This window comes from Gallinula chloropus (genome assembly GCF_964237585.1).
Source record: "Gallinula chloropus genome assembly, chromosome: 13".
Taxonomy (NCBI): Eukaryota; Metazoa; Chordata; class Aves; order Gruiformes; family Rallidae; genus Gallinula; species Gallinula chloropus.
The window spans coordinates 21,974,442-21,989,594 of record NC_140098.1 but is presented as its reverse complement, the minus strand read 5'-3'; the positions used below and the strand labels follow the sequence as shown (position 1 = coordinate 21,989,594).

The following is a 15,153-nucleotide window of genomic DNA, read 5'->3' as shown; positions in this document are numbered from 1 at the left end:
CCCAGCGTGGGCACAGACCAGAGCCCGAACCAGAGGAGGGAACAGCTGGGGAGGACATGCTGCACCCCTCACAGGCACCCCCAGACTCCCACCAACATTCCCACTGACTCCCAGCACGGCCCCCTCCCCCCAACACCCTCCCCTTCCAGCACACCACAGTGCCCCAGTTCGCTCATGTTGCCCCAGTCGCCCTGCCAGGGCCGTGTCTCGCCCCACACCGAGGGCTGGGAGCACCACGCCGTGCTGGCCCTGCTGGGGAAGGAAAGCCTGGAGCAGGAGGCAGAGCTTACCCGGGGGGCAGAGCATCCAGGGCCAGCACTGCCGCCCGAGCCGCTGGGGCGCCGGAGGCCGCCTCCTCCGCCTCTCCGGAGCTGGGCAGGGCAGGAGCACCGGAGCCCTCAGCCGGGCTCGGTGCCGCCGGGGTCGGTCCGGTCGCCGCCGTCGCCGGCCTCTCCTCGTCAGTGTCCACAGCTCCTGCTGCATCCCCGTTCACTGCAAAGGCAGAGGGCAGGGCTGTCAGCACCCAGGAAGGGCGACGGGATCCCAGCTGACCTATGGCACCCACGGGGTCCTGGAGCAGAGTACGAGGCGGGTGCAGCTCCCATCCTGCAGCACCTCCTCTGCCCAGTACTCAGACCCCTCTGGGAACTGGTGCCTTTGTCCCAAGACAAAACCAGAGCCCAAGTATTCAGAAGTACTGCAGGGAAAAGCCTCATGCCAGCAGAGAGCCCCCCAGATGGGAGGACTGAAGGACTATGGACACTGCAGCAGAGGCAGGCTGCCCAGGACAGCATCCTCATCCTCCAGCCCCGAGGAACCCTGGCACACAGCAGCTTCAGCAACCAAAGGAGCCCCTCAGGCAGATCGAGGGGCGATTTGGACTGCCAGGGCAGCAGCTCACAGCAGCTTCCCTGGGGGTCCCGTGGGACCCTGACTGCTGCTCACTTCCAGCCAGCCTTGGAAAGGGTGGTTCTAGAAGCTTCAGTCACCTTGTGCCAGCTCTGAGAGGGACCCATGGAATGGTTTGATCTCAGCCTGGGAGAAAGCCAGGGAAAAGCTGATCCGAAGCTTCCTGATAAGGAAGGTTCTGAGGGGAGCACAGCCAGGGCTGAGCAGCAAGGCTCAGAGGGAAACACACCACAAAATACAACTCCTGTTCCTGTCAGATGAAGTGACAGCTGAGTGACAAATGTCACGGGGATGCTCTCCCAGCAGTGTGCTCACAAACCCTGATACTGTCACCAGCACGCACAAGGTGAGGAGGAAGAGGACAGAAGAGGAGGAAGAGGATGGTTGCTAGAGGTACTCCCGAGTGCCAGGCAGGCTGGCCAGCGCTGACCCAGCCCCCCAAGCACTCCTGTCCCCATCCCCAAGGGTAACGGCATCACTGAAGGCATCTGTGGGGGACACAGAGGTTGCGAGCGGTACACAGGGCAGCACAGTCATAAAGCCACTGGGGAGGCTGGGCCTGGGCCAAGAACATCTGCCTCAGACCGACCAAACCAGGGAGGCAAAACATTTCAGGACAGGCTGACCAGACCCTACGAGTGCCCAGCTCAAAGGTAACACCAATAGAAATCCATCAATCCTCAGGGAGAAGATTCCCAGGCACTACCAGAGCCATCATCCTCCCAGAACCCCGTGTTCTCCCTCAAAGCCCAGCCCCATCCCTGTCACCCCAAGCCCCCGGCTCACCCGTGCCGTTGGCCGTGCCGTTGGCCATGCCGGCGTGCTGCGAGCCCTTGGGCTGCTGCCGGTGCCGGCTCCTGGCACTGGGACTTTGCTCCCCACTCCCCATGTTCTGCCTGGCTGCTCCAGCCGCATGTCGGTGAGTCCTGCAAGGGAGAGAAGGACGAGGGGTGAGACACAGTGCTGGCCTCCCAGAGAAAACCCTGCTCCTGCTGCCTCAGCTCAGTCTCGTGCTGCTTCTCCCCCAGCACAGCCTTTGCTGTCCCCGGAGAGTGGCCAGGACGCAGCCACGTGCCTCTCCAACTCATGCTGCTTCCTCAGACCCATCAGTCCAGCCCCACGTGCTGGTACCTGCCTGCTGGCACCAGAGTCCTACTGAGGAGTAACCTGGGTGCCAAAGACCTTGGGTGTGTCTGTGGGTGCTCACCCCTGCCACCCCATGTACTTAGGAACATCCCCGGGCACTGGCAGCCAGAAACCCACTCAGAGCCCCAAGCCACCCACAGCAGTTTGCTCCATCCACCTCTGCCAGGAAGCTCCCAGCAGAGAGCGTGCACCAGCACCAGCTCCAGCACCGCAGTGCCACGGTGTTGGGAGCCAGTGGGATCCCTCTCTGTGCCTCCCGCCCGGCTGGGAGCCCTGACAAAAGCAGGTGAGGAAGGTGTGAGTGCCAGGAGAGCTGCAGCCTCCAGCAACGGAGGGAACAAGCAGCCAGGAGCTTAATTCATGGCACAGCTTGCAACCAGCTCAGATGCAGCTGTTCCATCTCTCCAGGGAGCCCCCTCTTTGTGCCATGCCAGAGATCCTTTGCCACCCTGTCCCCTTGGGCAACTCTCCCCCTCCAACCCCCCTGTGCCAACCCAGGAGCCCAGGGCCTTGGGGCTGATGAGGAAGCCGGGTGGTTACTGCCAGCAGGGAGGGGACAGGGCAGGGTGAGAGGGGGGACGCTGCATTCCCACATCTGGCAGGGCACCTCTGCCCAGGGTCCCAGGCCGGGGCGGTGACCGCAGAGGGTGAGGACCACGGGGATTAGGAAGTCGGTTTGGCCCAGCCAAGTTCTCCCCTTAAAAGGGCAAAGCCCACAAACTGTCCCCAGGGCGCAGGGCTGGAGCTGGGAGGGGACAGCAGCTTGGCAGCGACAGGGCACATCAATCATGCCACCCTCACCAGCTCTGCATGCACCCTGTCCCTCCCGCTCTCCCTGAGGAGAGCAGCTCACAGCATCAGGCAGAGGAAGGGCTGGGATCAAGAGGAGATATGGGAAAGCAGGAGATGGTTGTAGAAAATAGAGCAGATAAGAGCCACGGGCCAAAGGGCCTGCAAGTAGGAGCTACTGAGGCCTCTACGGCCAGCCACAGACCTTCCCAGGAGGGCAGCCCTGTGCAGGGGCTCCCTGAGGCACCCCTCAGACAGTGAGCTCACCCCAAAACCCCAGCTATGCCCAGGACACCACTGTGCACTGGGGGTTTGCTTTGGCCACCAGTGCCTGGGAACCCAGAGCAGCCATGGGCACAGAGCAGGCTCCTCCTTCCCCGGTCAGGGGGTGAAGGTTGCCCCCCACTGCCTGTCCCTGGGGCTCAGTGGGGCACACAGGCACCATACACCTCCCCATATGCACCCCACAGCGGGGCTGGGAGGTCCCAGAGCTCCGGCTGGAGGGGAGCAGGCGGGTGGGAGCACCAGCAGGAGCTGGTCCTGCTGGGAGCAGGTCTCGAGGGGCATGGCATGGATCTGGTGCCTGCCCTTCTCAGCAGAGATGAGCTCAGAGCTGCCCAGAGCGTTTTTAGAAACCAAAACAGGATGTTTCCAGGCTGCCAGCCGGCCGCACAAGGTTACCAGCCCTGAATTAGCCGGCCCGCCGCCCAGCCCAGCCCTCCTACGAGTGCTCCCATCTGGGCATTGTCTTTTAATAGCCGCCTGGAAACAAACCCAGCGAGGCCACGGGAGCGCGCGGGGCTGGGAACACGCTCTTAAAATAGGAGCGGGAGAAAACAAGCCACAGCACGGAGGGGAACGGCCTCCCACGGCCGTGCCGGTGGGACGGAGAGGGATGTGCGGGGGGCAGCCCACCTCCCAGACCCCCCCCCGTGCCCCCCACCCATCGCAGCCCGCGGGTGGCTGCCCCATCGCAGACACTGAGGAAGAGGAAAGCGGTGTCAGCCAGGGTGACGTCAACCCCTCAGCCCCCTGCCTGCCAAAGCTGAGCCCCCCACGATGCAGAGGCTGACGCGGGTCCCGGGTACAAGACCCAAAGACAGCTCCCTCCTCCTGCTGTGGTGCCCAGGAGGTCCCAGAGGAGATGCCAGCAGAGGTGGCAGCACTGGCCTGGTCTCCCCTGGCACCCCAGATCACAAACTGCACCCAAGGGAGCACAGAGGACACAACCAGGATCCGGCGCTGGCTGTGGGTGCCATGACCATCAGAAACATAACCGGGACAGCCCCAGCACCACGTGGGTGGCAGGGGCTCAGCTCCCAAACCCTGGGGCTGAGTGATTCCCCCTGCCCCTGCAAAGCAGGGAGGAGGCAGCTCCATTCCCCCCCACAACAGACAGTCCTCACAGGGACAGCACCTGTACACCAGCACCCTGAAGCTGGGGCAGGATGAACACCCGCTCACCCCGTGCAGTCAGCAGCTCTGGCACCCGCTTCCGAAATCCGGAACCCACCTCATTCCCACTCCCCAGCTCCTTCCAGCTGGCCCAACACCCATCTCACATCCCCAAGGCCCTGAGCACCCCCTGCCCCAACACAGCAGCAGGCAGCACACCCGCCTGCCCACAGGGACACTCCTGCCTGCCACCAGCTGAGCAGCGAGGTTTGGGCATCACATGAGCTGAGAAAGCAGAACACTCTGCACTGGGGGAACCACACGAGTTGGGGACCACAACAGCCGCTCCTCATGGCCACACTCAGACCAGGACACTCAACACAGCTCACCAGCCACAGCCACCCCGCAGGGAGCAGCCCAGGCTGCTTCAGTCCCCCCTGTCAGAGGACATGGCCACCACGAGAGGAACAGGGACTGTGGCAGCTCCGGCACCCACAGCACCAGCTCTCCTCTGGGCTCTGTTTTCTCTGGGCCGTGGAATTTCACACCCCGTCACCAAGATTAGCAGCAACTCCCGAGATGACATTTGTTCAGGAGAAGAAAGAGAAGCCCTGAGCAAGCAGTTTCCCTTGAGGGGACAGTGTAGAAATAGCCCAGGAGCAAAGAATGACCCTTTTCTTTCCATCCAGGGAGCAGGTTTGCCAGCATCCATCACCAAGCCCACAAAAATAAACGGGGCTCTGCGTATAAACAGAGCAAACACCAGCCAGCATTCCCATGTGCAGAGGGGCTGTGCCCCGTGCTCCAGAGAAGGCAGCTGCTTCCACAGAGGGTATGGACAGCAGAGTCAGACATCGAATTGTGGGGCTCTGTCCAGAACACCCCTGAATGTGAGCGATGGGTTCAACACTAGCCTAGGGAATGTCCCACACCAGAGCAGCCAGGAGGTTTGTAGCAGTTGCACACACATGGAAGTGTCTCTAAAGGTACCAGCCAGGCCCTGCCACATGTATCTGGCAGGTGAGGTCAAGCAGACACTACAGACAGACACTGGGAAAGCAGATGGGGTCAGCAGACAGGCAGCCCAGCTGCCAGGCTGAGCCTCCCACTGCAGAGCTTCACTGCTCTGAAGTCCGACTCCCAGGTCACCAAGCACCTCTCAGCCCTGCAAAGGCTTTAACACCCGGTCAGGAGGGATGGAGAGGAGCAGCCACAACAAGAGGGCACAAACCGCCCAGCATCCTGCTCCAAAGCTCCTGCCCTGCTCCCTCCTTGGGTGGGAGACAAATACGAGATACAGGGGGCAGAGCACTTTCTAGAGCCAAACCCGTGTAACCCCTTAGCTCGTCCCTCGTGTGTGCCTGCAGGGGAAGGAGCAGAAGGGCTCGAGGTCGGGGCTCACTGCTGCGAGCCAGGGCCACGCAGAGCCTCTTATCGGGCAGGCTGCGGGCGCCCTCTCACCAGGCACACTTCTACCAGAACATCTGCACAGGCTGCTGGGCCGCTGCCACGCTCTGGAAACATAAATAGGTGTTAAATTCAACTCCATGTTGACAGTGTGACACGTCTCTCAATAACCACAGCTCCAAAAGGAGCAGCGCTGAGCTGCTCCAGCCCAGCGAGAAGGCAAGGGAGGGCAGCGTGCCAGGCACAGGATGGCCTGGTGCCCAAGCAGCTCATTTCCTCTGGAAGCAGCTGTTATTTCCCTGCAGCTCTGCTTCTCCTGCTCTCCCTGGACCTTCGGAAGCATCCCCCTGTGGCTATCACCCAGAGGGACAACGTGCTTCCCAGTCCAGCCCGGTGCTGGCCCAGGGCTGGGTCCCCACAACCCCCATTTGAAGGGGTCCCCACAGAGCAGCGTTTGCCCAGTTTGCTGGTCTCAGCCTGCCCCACACCTCCCTGGTAGGCTGTTGGTACAGTAACTGGAGGAAACTGGGCCATCGCAGGCCCAATACACCTCAAGAAGCAAACATTTCGGAAGAGCGGCCGGGCTGAGCTGCACTTCAGCTGCACAGTCAGCCCTCAGCTCCTCCCAGCTCTCAAGCCCTGAGGAGGTCAAATAGCCCACCCCTTCTCCACTCCCCCTCTGGCTGCCATACTGGGGCTCACTGGGAGATCTGGAATGGGGTCCACCACACAAGAACGACCTAGATGCTTCTGAGCTGCCTCGCGACCACCCCACAGCAGGTGCTGCCAGCGCGGGACCCTTACCTGGGTCTGCTCCCAAAGCAGTTGGTGCTGGGAGGCTGGTGTCTGCCCTCTGCGGCTGTGGCTGTGCCGCCAGCGTCCCGTCCAGGCACCTGGGACCCTGGAGGGGTGAAGAAAGACAAGGTGAAGACAATGACTGAGGCACCTACTGCTTCTTTGCTCCTTCAGACACCCCGTTCCACAGCACCCTGGCTGCGAGCGCGGCGCTAGGGATGGTGATGGCAGCGCAGGACTGGGGGAGCAGCTGTGTTTGAGGTGCCTGTGTTTCACAGCCTTCATGTCCCAGCCAGGAGGGGAAGGGGCTGGGGAAAAGCAGTGGCCAGCCCCCATCCAGCAAGAGCTCTCCAGGTCAGACATCAGTCCATGTCCCTCTCCACTGTGGGAAGCCCTTTTCCAGGCCGTGCAGTAACTGCAGCAGCCACCTCCCCAGGCCAGACAGGACAGGGGGGGAAGGTGGGCAGCTGATGGAGGGCTGCTCCTCTTGTGCCAGCGGGGAGGCAAGGCGTGAGTCTGTCCCACCATCGCTCAACTCCCACGGGAGCCCATGCACAGGCCCCGAGTCGGGGTGAACAGAGACCAGAGCCCCTCCTGGGAGAGGAGGCAGCTGGGGGACGCTCGCCCAGAGGTGCCAGGGGCTGCAGCCTCAGCCCCACTGCCCTCGCCGGCGCCGCTCAGCGCCCCGTGCGCAGAGCCCCCGCGCGCAGGCGGGCCGGGCGGCACTCACTCACCCTCTGTGCCGGCGCTGCCATTGGGCAGGCTGCCCACATCAACAGCGGGCCCGTCCAGGAAAATCGTCAGCTCCCCGCCCGAGACAACGCTGCCTTTGTTCTCCGTCTGCAGGTCCAGGGTCAGCTGCCTGTTCTCCACTGTGGGAGACGAGGGGGACAGGGAGAGAAAGACCAGTCACCACTCAGGATGCCAGGCGTGACGGAGGGCGGCTCCACCGCCCCGGCTGCCCCACGGGACGGGACGGGACGTCAGCCTCCCCACGCCCCCAAAGGACGTGTCCGCTCCCTCGGGGCTGGCTGGCCCAGTGAGCACCACCAGCACCAGCCCCACACCAGTACATACCCACCAGCATCGCCAGAGGACACACAGCCACCCCCACCACCGGCTCCCAGGGAAGACCCTCCTCCACCCGCCACTGCTCCCAAAGCGGGGACCCTCCGCAGGGGTGGAGCTGCCCCCCAAGGCCACCATCGCTCACAGAGCAGAAGCTGGGGCTGTGGGGAAGGTCGTGGCAGGAACGCAGAGGGATCTGTCTGGTTTGGGCAACAAGGGTCTGGAGTGAGGGTGCCCACCAGCAGGTGCCTGGGACACAAAGCAGGCTGACAGCTATGTGCCCAGCAGCACTCAGAGCCCTGGCCTGCTGCAGAGGAGCAAGCAGAACCGGGGGACCCCCACACCAAGCAGCAAAGGAAAGCCCCAGGCACATCCCTCTGCTCCCATCCCTGAGCATCAGTTGCTCTGAATGCCAGCAGCACAAAGGGCTGTCCCCAGACACACAGGAACACGCTGCTGCAGCATCAGGCTGCCCGTGCAGAAGCATCTGGAGTGGGTGGCGTGGGCTGGGAGGCTGCTGGAGACAGCTGCCAGCTCCACTCCCCTCCCTTGTGAGCCAGCTTGGCTCCAGCAGGTTAGTGACAGCTCCCAGCACGGCTGGACACCAGGGTTTGCTCAGGGGTAACAGCCCCAAACACTGCTCACCATTCTCCCCATGGACACAGGGCCGCAGCAGGAGGGACAGGGAGCTGGGGACACGCATGGTGCCACGTGCCAGGGCGCCCAACAACTGCTCCCAGCACTGGCACCTGCCCAGTCTCACTGACACGTAGCTGGCAGCCACAGCCATCTGCTGCCCTGCGCCCCAGGACAGGCACTCACCACCCCACCAGCTCCTCAAGGCCTCTGGCAGCTCCTCACCACACACATACAGCCACAAGAGCATGTTGGTGTGTGAAGGGGCTGCCCACACGCCTCCCATGACCTCCTCCAGCCAAGCACACAAGCCTGCCTCCTGCAGAGCCACATCCCACAAGCACCAGGAGAGCAGCCCGGCCCTGGGTGTCCGTGAGCAGGCAGGGCCCTCGCACCATCGGCACAGAACCGCCCCGCTGCGCCGGGGAAGGCCAGAGGAGCGCGGCTGTGCCAGCCTGGGACACCGGCCCAGACGCTTCCTGACTCACTTGCTCACATAATATTTTTATTAGAGGCAGATCTCTCAGGATACAATGCCACCATTTGTGAGCACCCTGCTTTGTCCCGCTGCGCCGCGGGGACAGGGTGTGGTCCCTGCCAGCAGCAGCAGGAGGAAGATGGGAACGCGCTCGGGGACCTCTCAGCCCATCTCTGGCCCCAGGGTGAGGTCCTGGATGGGCCCTGGGGTCTGCAGCCACCACCCAGACAACACCTACAGCTGCCACCCCAGCCAGGGTGAAGGCACAGAGACCACGGTGCCGCTGCACCAGCCTGGCCACCACGGAGTCCACAGCACAAGGCGGGTCACAGCCCTGGCACCGGCCCACAGCTGGTAGCCATCCTCACGCAGAGCTGGGCAGCCCTGCCAGGGGATCTCCAGCTGCAGGGCAGATGGCTCTGTGCTGGGAGCCACCACTCCCTACTCCAAGCGGGCTCTGCCCCGCAGGCTGCTCAATGGGCACCCCAAAGCTCAGCACCATGGGGGCTGTGGGACAGGCTGCACTCACAGACCTCATGGGAGCCTCTTGGGAGCCCCATAGGGTGCTCAGTGGGCACCCCAAAGCTCAGCACCACGGGGCTGTGGGACAGACTGCGCTCACTGATCTCATGAAAGCCTCTCAGGTTTTAGTGCCCAGGGCACAGCAGGAGCACGTGCTCACACAGGCTCAGTACTCACCCATCACCACCAAGGGATTCTGCTACTCCTGACCTTACCCATCTGCTCACAGCCTGCTCCAGGACAGAGCGACCCCACAGCCTGTTTTAAGAGCCTGAGATAGAAGATGTGACAGAGCACAGCCACAGACCCAACCAAACCCAGACCCCGCGCTGCCCCAAGCCATAGGGACGTGCATCTTCCCCCAGCCACACAGAAGCCGTGCCCACACACCCCAGGGGTCCCCTCCGTCCCCTCCGTCCCCCTCCGCGCCGCCCCGCAGCCCCGCTCTCCCCGCCGGAGCTGCACAAGCCCTCATTGTGTGGGCACCCGGGCGAGGGGGCGGCAGCGAAGACGAGGTGTCTCCAAGCAGAGGATGTGAACATGAACCTCCCAGCCGGCTTCCTTCTCCCCCTCTCCACCCCTCCAGCTTTTTTAAAGAAAATAAACACCAGCAGAACCTTCCATTCACTGTCCCCGTCCAGCGCGCGGGACGCACAAAGGGACATTGCTGTTGCCCCAACAGAGGGTCCCCTGAGCGGCTGAGCACAAAGCTGCCTGTGTCCCGCCGGCAGCCAGAATGTCAGAGGGATTATTATTATTTTGGGAGGGGGTCGGGGGGTGATTTGGGTCTGAATAAGGTCTCAGTTCAGCTCCTTCCAGCGCCCCGCACGCAGCATCAGAGCTCCCATTTAGCAGAGGTGAGCTGGAATTCCCACCCAGCCCATTAAGCGGATTTACGGTTCCACGAAGCCAGGCTGGGCGCAGCCAGCGCGATAACGGCCCCGGGCTGAGCCCCAGCCCCCCGGGACCGCCAGGAGCCACACGCTGCTGACAGCCACGGGCACAAGCGCCTGAGAGCGGCCGTGCAGGATGGGGCAGCCCCTCTGCCTGGCTTGGGTGGCTCTGTCTTCACACACGCAGCCAGGAAGGTTTCCAGACAGGCAGATGGACGGTGCTTCCCACCCTCCCAGCGCCCCAAACCCACTTCCCACAGTTCCACTGGACACAGAGGCTGGTCCCTGCTCCAAATGGCTCTGCACAATCAAAGCTGTATCCACCAGCACCCCTTGAGAGCACCCCACACTGCAGCCAGGAGAAGCAGATCCTCTGGGCTACCCCAAGAGCCACAGGCTCCAGCCAGGAACCGACCTGTCCCCATCGTGCCGCAGGAGAATCAGCTCCCAGAGCCACAGCCCTGCCCTGAAAGCACCTTGCCACCAGGCACAGAGAATGCCAGCGGAGCCGCTCCCACCTCGACGGCAGCACCGAGCCGTGCCACATTCCCACAGGTCTCAGGGTCCCTGAGCTGCCCCAGAGCCCAGGGCTGGTGCAGGGACCACCACTTGCAGCACCCACCACCCAGCAAGTTACACTGAGCTTAACCTTCAGGTGTACCTGCAGCCACAGGAACAGCTCCGTGCTGCAGCTGCAGTCACAGAGGAAGCACGAGGGAGTCAGCCCTTCCACAGCCACCCCGAATCCAAGGGGGAACCCAGAGTTTAGGGGAAGGAAGGAGCTTCCCCTGGGCAGTGGGAAGCTTTGTTCTTGTCCCTGCTGCTGACAGCTCAGAGACAACCATGCCCCACTACTTCATCTGCCAGGTACAACAAGGAGAACCTGGGCCTCCTGCTTCCTGCCTCTGAACAGCCACAGCCCCAGGAAGGACGGCAAGATGGGAGGAGAGAGTCAGAGAGCCTGCTGCCCCTGCCTGCAAGCAGCCCTGCCAGGCACAGGGACAGCACCAGCAGCCCCCCAGCTCCCTGGACTGGGCACAGAGAGCAGCCTCCACCAGAGAGAGCCTGGGAGGGACAGGGACAGCGCTGGGGGCCACAGCCCCACAGGACACAACACCCAAAAGGTGAGGCAGGGTGGGCACGGTCTGAGCAGGGCTCTTGCCCAGCTGCACAGAGCCAGCTCATGGGGCAGCTCACGATGGCAGGGGGGCAGCTGTGACTCCCAGAGGTTTGGGGGTCGCTGCTGCCTTCCTGGAGGGTCCTGTGAGGCAGTGGCTCAGGGCTGGGGCTGTGCCATCCAAGCAAGCTGGTTTACAGCTCCTGGAAGGCTGCAGCTGGGTTCTGTGACTGGGCCCATTTCACCCACCTCTCCCTGCAGAAAGCAGGAGGGTGCTGCCTGCCAGAGAGGCCCCACAGGCACCTGCCAGGGCGGTGGGAAGCACAGCGAGCCCGAAAGCAAGGCTGGACCCGCCAGGCTGTGAGCTCCATCAGGCTCTGCCCATCTTCCCAAGAGCTCAGGCTCATCGCTGAGCTCTGGTTCCAGGCTCTGGAGCCAGACTCCCACCTGAAGCGAGCCGTGCTTGGCAGCAGAGCTGACAGAAAGAACAGGGGGGGAGCTCCAGTGTCTTCCTGGCAGGCAGGAGCCCAGCACACACTGCCAGGGACGTCACTGGCGCGGGGACGCCAGCCCTGCCCAACAGAGCAATCCTGCCACACCAAGCTGCACAGCTACAGGATCCCAAGCCGAAGGCTGTTGCTACACTCACACAGCCCCAACTTACAGCAAACCCCACCAAAGCCCCAGCAAACACCACTGAGCTAGAGAGCGGGTCTGCTGCCTGCAGGAGAGGCCTTGGGGAGGGTGTGCACTGCCAAGCACTGCTCTGGATGGGGAGAGGGCAGCCAGGACGTGGCAGAGGGCACCTGCTCCCAGGCAGAGGGTCGTGGGCTCAATCAGACATCCCATGTCTGACCTGGGAGGGCCTGAAATCCCAAATGCCCTCTGTGCACCCTGGCACAACCTGGCCGTTCGGGCTGGCAGGCAGAGGGAACAGCCTCCCCCCACCTCGGTGGGCAAGGAGCCTCCTTGGGGAGGGGTCTGCTGGGAACCCAGGCTCCCCCGGGGGGAGCTGCAGCAAAGCCCAAGCAGGGAGTGTGCAAAGCAGAGGAGGGAGCAGCTGCCAGGCGAGAAGAGACGGGCAGACAAGAGCATGAGGCTCCCCAGGCAGCACCCCCAGCCCCTGGCAGCACCTTCCCGGCAGGGCAGGGCAGGCTCTGCAGCTTTAAGAGTCCTCCCTCCCAGCCCACAGTGTCAAGGAAAAATCTGACACGTTTTTTCTGGTGGATGTTAAGGGACAAGCTCCAACAGCCAGTTGCCTTTTCCATTCATTTTCCACACAGCCCCCTGGGACGCCTGCTAATGAAAGAGCCGATTGTGCCCCGCCGAGGAGCAGCAGGTAGGGCGGGAGCAGCAGCGGCTCCAGGAGCCCGGCACGGCACTGCACTCACACCTCGGGGAGAAAAAGCCTCAGAGGAGGGTGCCCTGGGGGCAGAGACCCCCACTGCGGGCTGCCTGACAGTCCAAGCAGCAACCCAGCCCTGCAGCTCCCCGGGATGGACATCCAGGGGCTCTGAGAGGGGACAGCAGCAGCGGTGGCGGCAGCAGCACGGCTCCCTGCACAGCCCTTGCTGCCCTGGCAGGACCAGATGCCACCCTGGGCACAGCAGCCTGCCCACCGCAGGGAGCACAGCAGGGACACAGCTGTGGTTTTGTAGCCAGCAGTGCCAGGGGAAGGAGCTCACCCCAACCCCTGGCACAGGGGAGATCCTGAGCGAGCCCCGTATCCCCCCTCGGGGCACCGGAGGCCCCTCTCCCTGCTCAATACCAAGCCTGTCTCTTGCGAGCAGTGGAGCTGTGCTCAGGAAAGACAAAGCCAGCCTTCTCCAGCCTCCTGCAGCCCAGGCCCTGAATGGCTGCCTTTATACAGGAGCTGCTGTCACGAGCCACACTCTGGCGACCACAAACGGCAGCAAATAGCTGAGGGGTTTGTGTTTCCACGCAGGCTGCAGCACCCTGGCTAAGGGAGGTATGGCTTCCGTCACGGCCCGGCCCTGACAGGCGGCCCAGGGCGCACAATGGTGCCTTGTTCCCTCCCTCCCAGGGCCAGGGGCTGCACGGGAGCGGCGGGGCTGCCGCCCTTCCTCCCCACACACCTATGGGCAGCCTGTGGAACGCGGGGGCCCAGCCGGGGCAGAGGCCAAGGGTCCCCCGCCGAGCCCGGCTCGTACGTACGTTTCGTGCCGCTCTTGAGCAGGTTGCCCAGGCTGACGGAGGTGGTGCCCAGCAGCTCGTTCCTCAGGGTATGGCAGCTCCACACCTTCAGGTCCAGGTGGCTCTGAGCAGTGACGTTCCTGCAGAGACCAGACAAGGGGGCCATCACCACGGCCTCGTCCCTGCTCCACAGGCAGGGTGCAGGCACTGCCAGTCCTGCCACAGCCAGGGAGCAGAGGCAAGGCCAGGGAGCAATGGGAGACACCCCCTCCCTTCCCAGCCTGGCTGTCCCCAGGTGACACCTCAGCAGCCCCATGGTGGGGTACGTGGGGGAGCATGGGGCTGGCCCTCTGCCGGGGCAGCGGGGAGACTTACAGGGTGAGGATCTCGTTCCACTGCAGCTCGGAGCTCCCCATCTGCTTCCCCGTCTTCTTGGTCTCGCCGGGCAGCCCGTCACCCACCACCTCCACGTAGCAGCTCATGCGCGAGGGGCGGCTGTGCGCCTTGGGCTTCACCGACACCACTGCCCGGGCAGGGGGGACACGGGCGCAGGGTCAGGGGGCCGTCGGGGACATCCAGGCCCCGCCGCGACTCCTGCCCTGGGGAGAGGGGCCGCGGACGGGCTGCCGGGCCCGCAGCCGGAGAGGGGCCCCCCGGCCGGCCCCGGGCAACGGGAGCCATCTCGCGGCCGCGGGAGCGCCGAGCCGGCCCGGCAGCGCCGCGGCGCTCCCCCGGGCACCCGCGGGCCGAGGGCAGCGCCGGCCCCAGCCCCGGCCTCGGCCCCCCAGGCCCAGACGCCGGTCCCGGCCCTCCCGAGGTGTCCCAGGCCCCGGTCCCGGTCCCCCCGAGGCAGCCCAGGCCCTCCAGGCGCCGGTCCCCCCAGGGTGGCCCAGGCCCAGACCCCGGCCCCGGTCCCCCCGAGGCGGCCCAGGCCCAGACCCTGGTCCCGGCCCTCCCGAGGCGGCCCAGGCCCCGGTCCCGGCCCTCCCGAGGCGGCCCAGGCCCCCCAGGCCCCGGTCCCGGTCCCAGTCCCGGTCCCCCCGAGGCAGCCCAGGCCCCCCAGGCCCCGGTCCCGGTCCCCCCGAGGCAGCCCAGGCCCCCCAGGCGCCGGCAGGACCCACCTTTCACGGAGAGCTGGGACTTCTCGCAGGGCGGCCCGGCCCGGGCCCTGCCGGAGCCCGCAGCGGCCATGGCATCACCCCCGGCTGGAAGCAGAGAGGGGACAGGTCTCAGCACGGCTCCCGCCGAGGGTGCTGGGGTCCCACTCAGCTCCCTGCCCAGAGCCCGTGACCACCGGGAGACACAGCACCCCATAAGCACGTGCCAGGGAAACTCAGGGTCCCATCGCTCCTGCCCAACCAGCCCCACACCCTGGGGAAAGCCCTTCAGCCGAACTGGGCAGCACCCAGGCTCCTGGAGCCCCGTCTGGGCAGCCACAGCTCACCCTGACCCCAGGGCTGCTGCTGGCACAAGGGCAGCCCGGCCTCCTCCGAAGCCTCATGTGGAGATGCCACCCCACATCCCACTCCGTGCCACGGGGCAGCAGCGCCGGCTCACGGCACAGGGGACCCTGGGAAAGGCCGGCAGAGCACGGGGAAGCAGCCACATCCCCCAAGGACAGCCCGGGCCTCTTCCTGGCAGCCACATCCCACCTATTCTAACCCCGTGGAGAACAGGACCACGGCTGCTCCGGACACAGAGCAGGGCTGAGGCCGCAGAGCGGGCTACGAGCCCAGACCTCGGGTTCCCCGAGCGCTCACCACTTCCTCGCTCTCGGGCGCCACGTCACTGCGCCCGCAGGCACGGCGCTTCCCCCTGCCCCCCGCGCTGCAGCCCCCTCCCCC

The 15,153-nt window shown here is 64.6% G+C and overlaps 1 protein-coding gene across 3 annotated transcripts in view; it reads right to left on the bottom strand.

The window, feature by feature from the left end:
• WWP2 (WW domain containing E3 ubiquitin protein ligase 2) overlaps positions 1 to 14,514 on the bottom strand; it is a 33,183-nt gene extending 18,669 nt beyond the window's left edge. For 2 of the 3 annotated variants that reach the window (XM_084270273.1, XM_084270274.1), the window contains exons 1-7: positions 14,431 to 14,514; positions 13,685 to 13,832; positions 13,331 to 13,449; positions 7,176 to 7,313; positions 6,451 to 6,547; positions 1,696 to 1,835; positions 291 to 492 (exon numbers count right to left, since the gene is read on the bottom strand). In XM_084270273.1, the coding sequence (XP_084126399.1) occupies positions 291 to 492; positions 1,696 to 1,835; positions 6,451 to 6,547; positions 7,176 to 7,313; positions 13,331 to 13,449; positions 13,685 to 13,832; positions 14,431 to 14,500 (914 nt within the window). In that variant the 5' untranslated portion in view covers positions 14,501 to 14,514. Of the gene's footprint in view, positions 1 to 290; positions 548 to 1,663; positions 1,836 to 6,450; positions 6,556 to 7,171; positions 7,314 to 13,330; positions 13,450 to 13,684; positions 13,833 to 14,430 lie in introns of all 3 variants that reach the window. The other variant, XM_084270272.1, reaches the window with a different exon arrangement.
• Between the last annotated feature and the right edge of the window lie 639 nt (positions 14,515 to 15,153).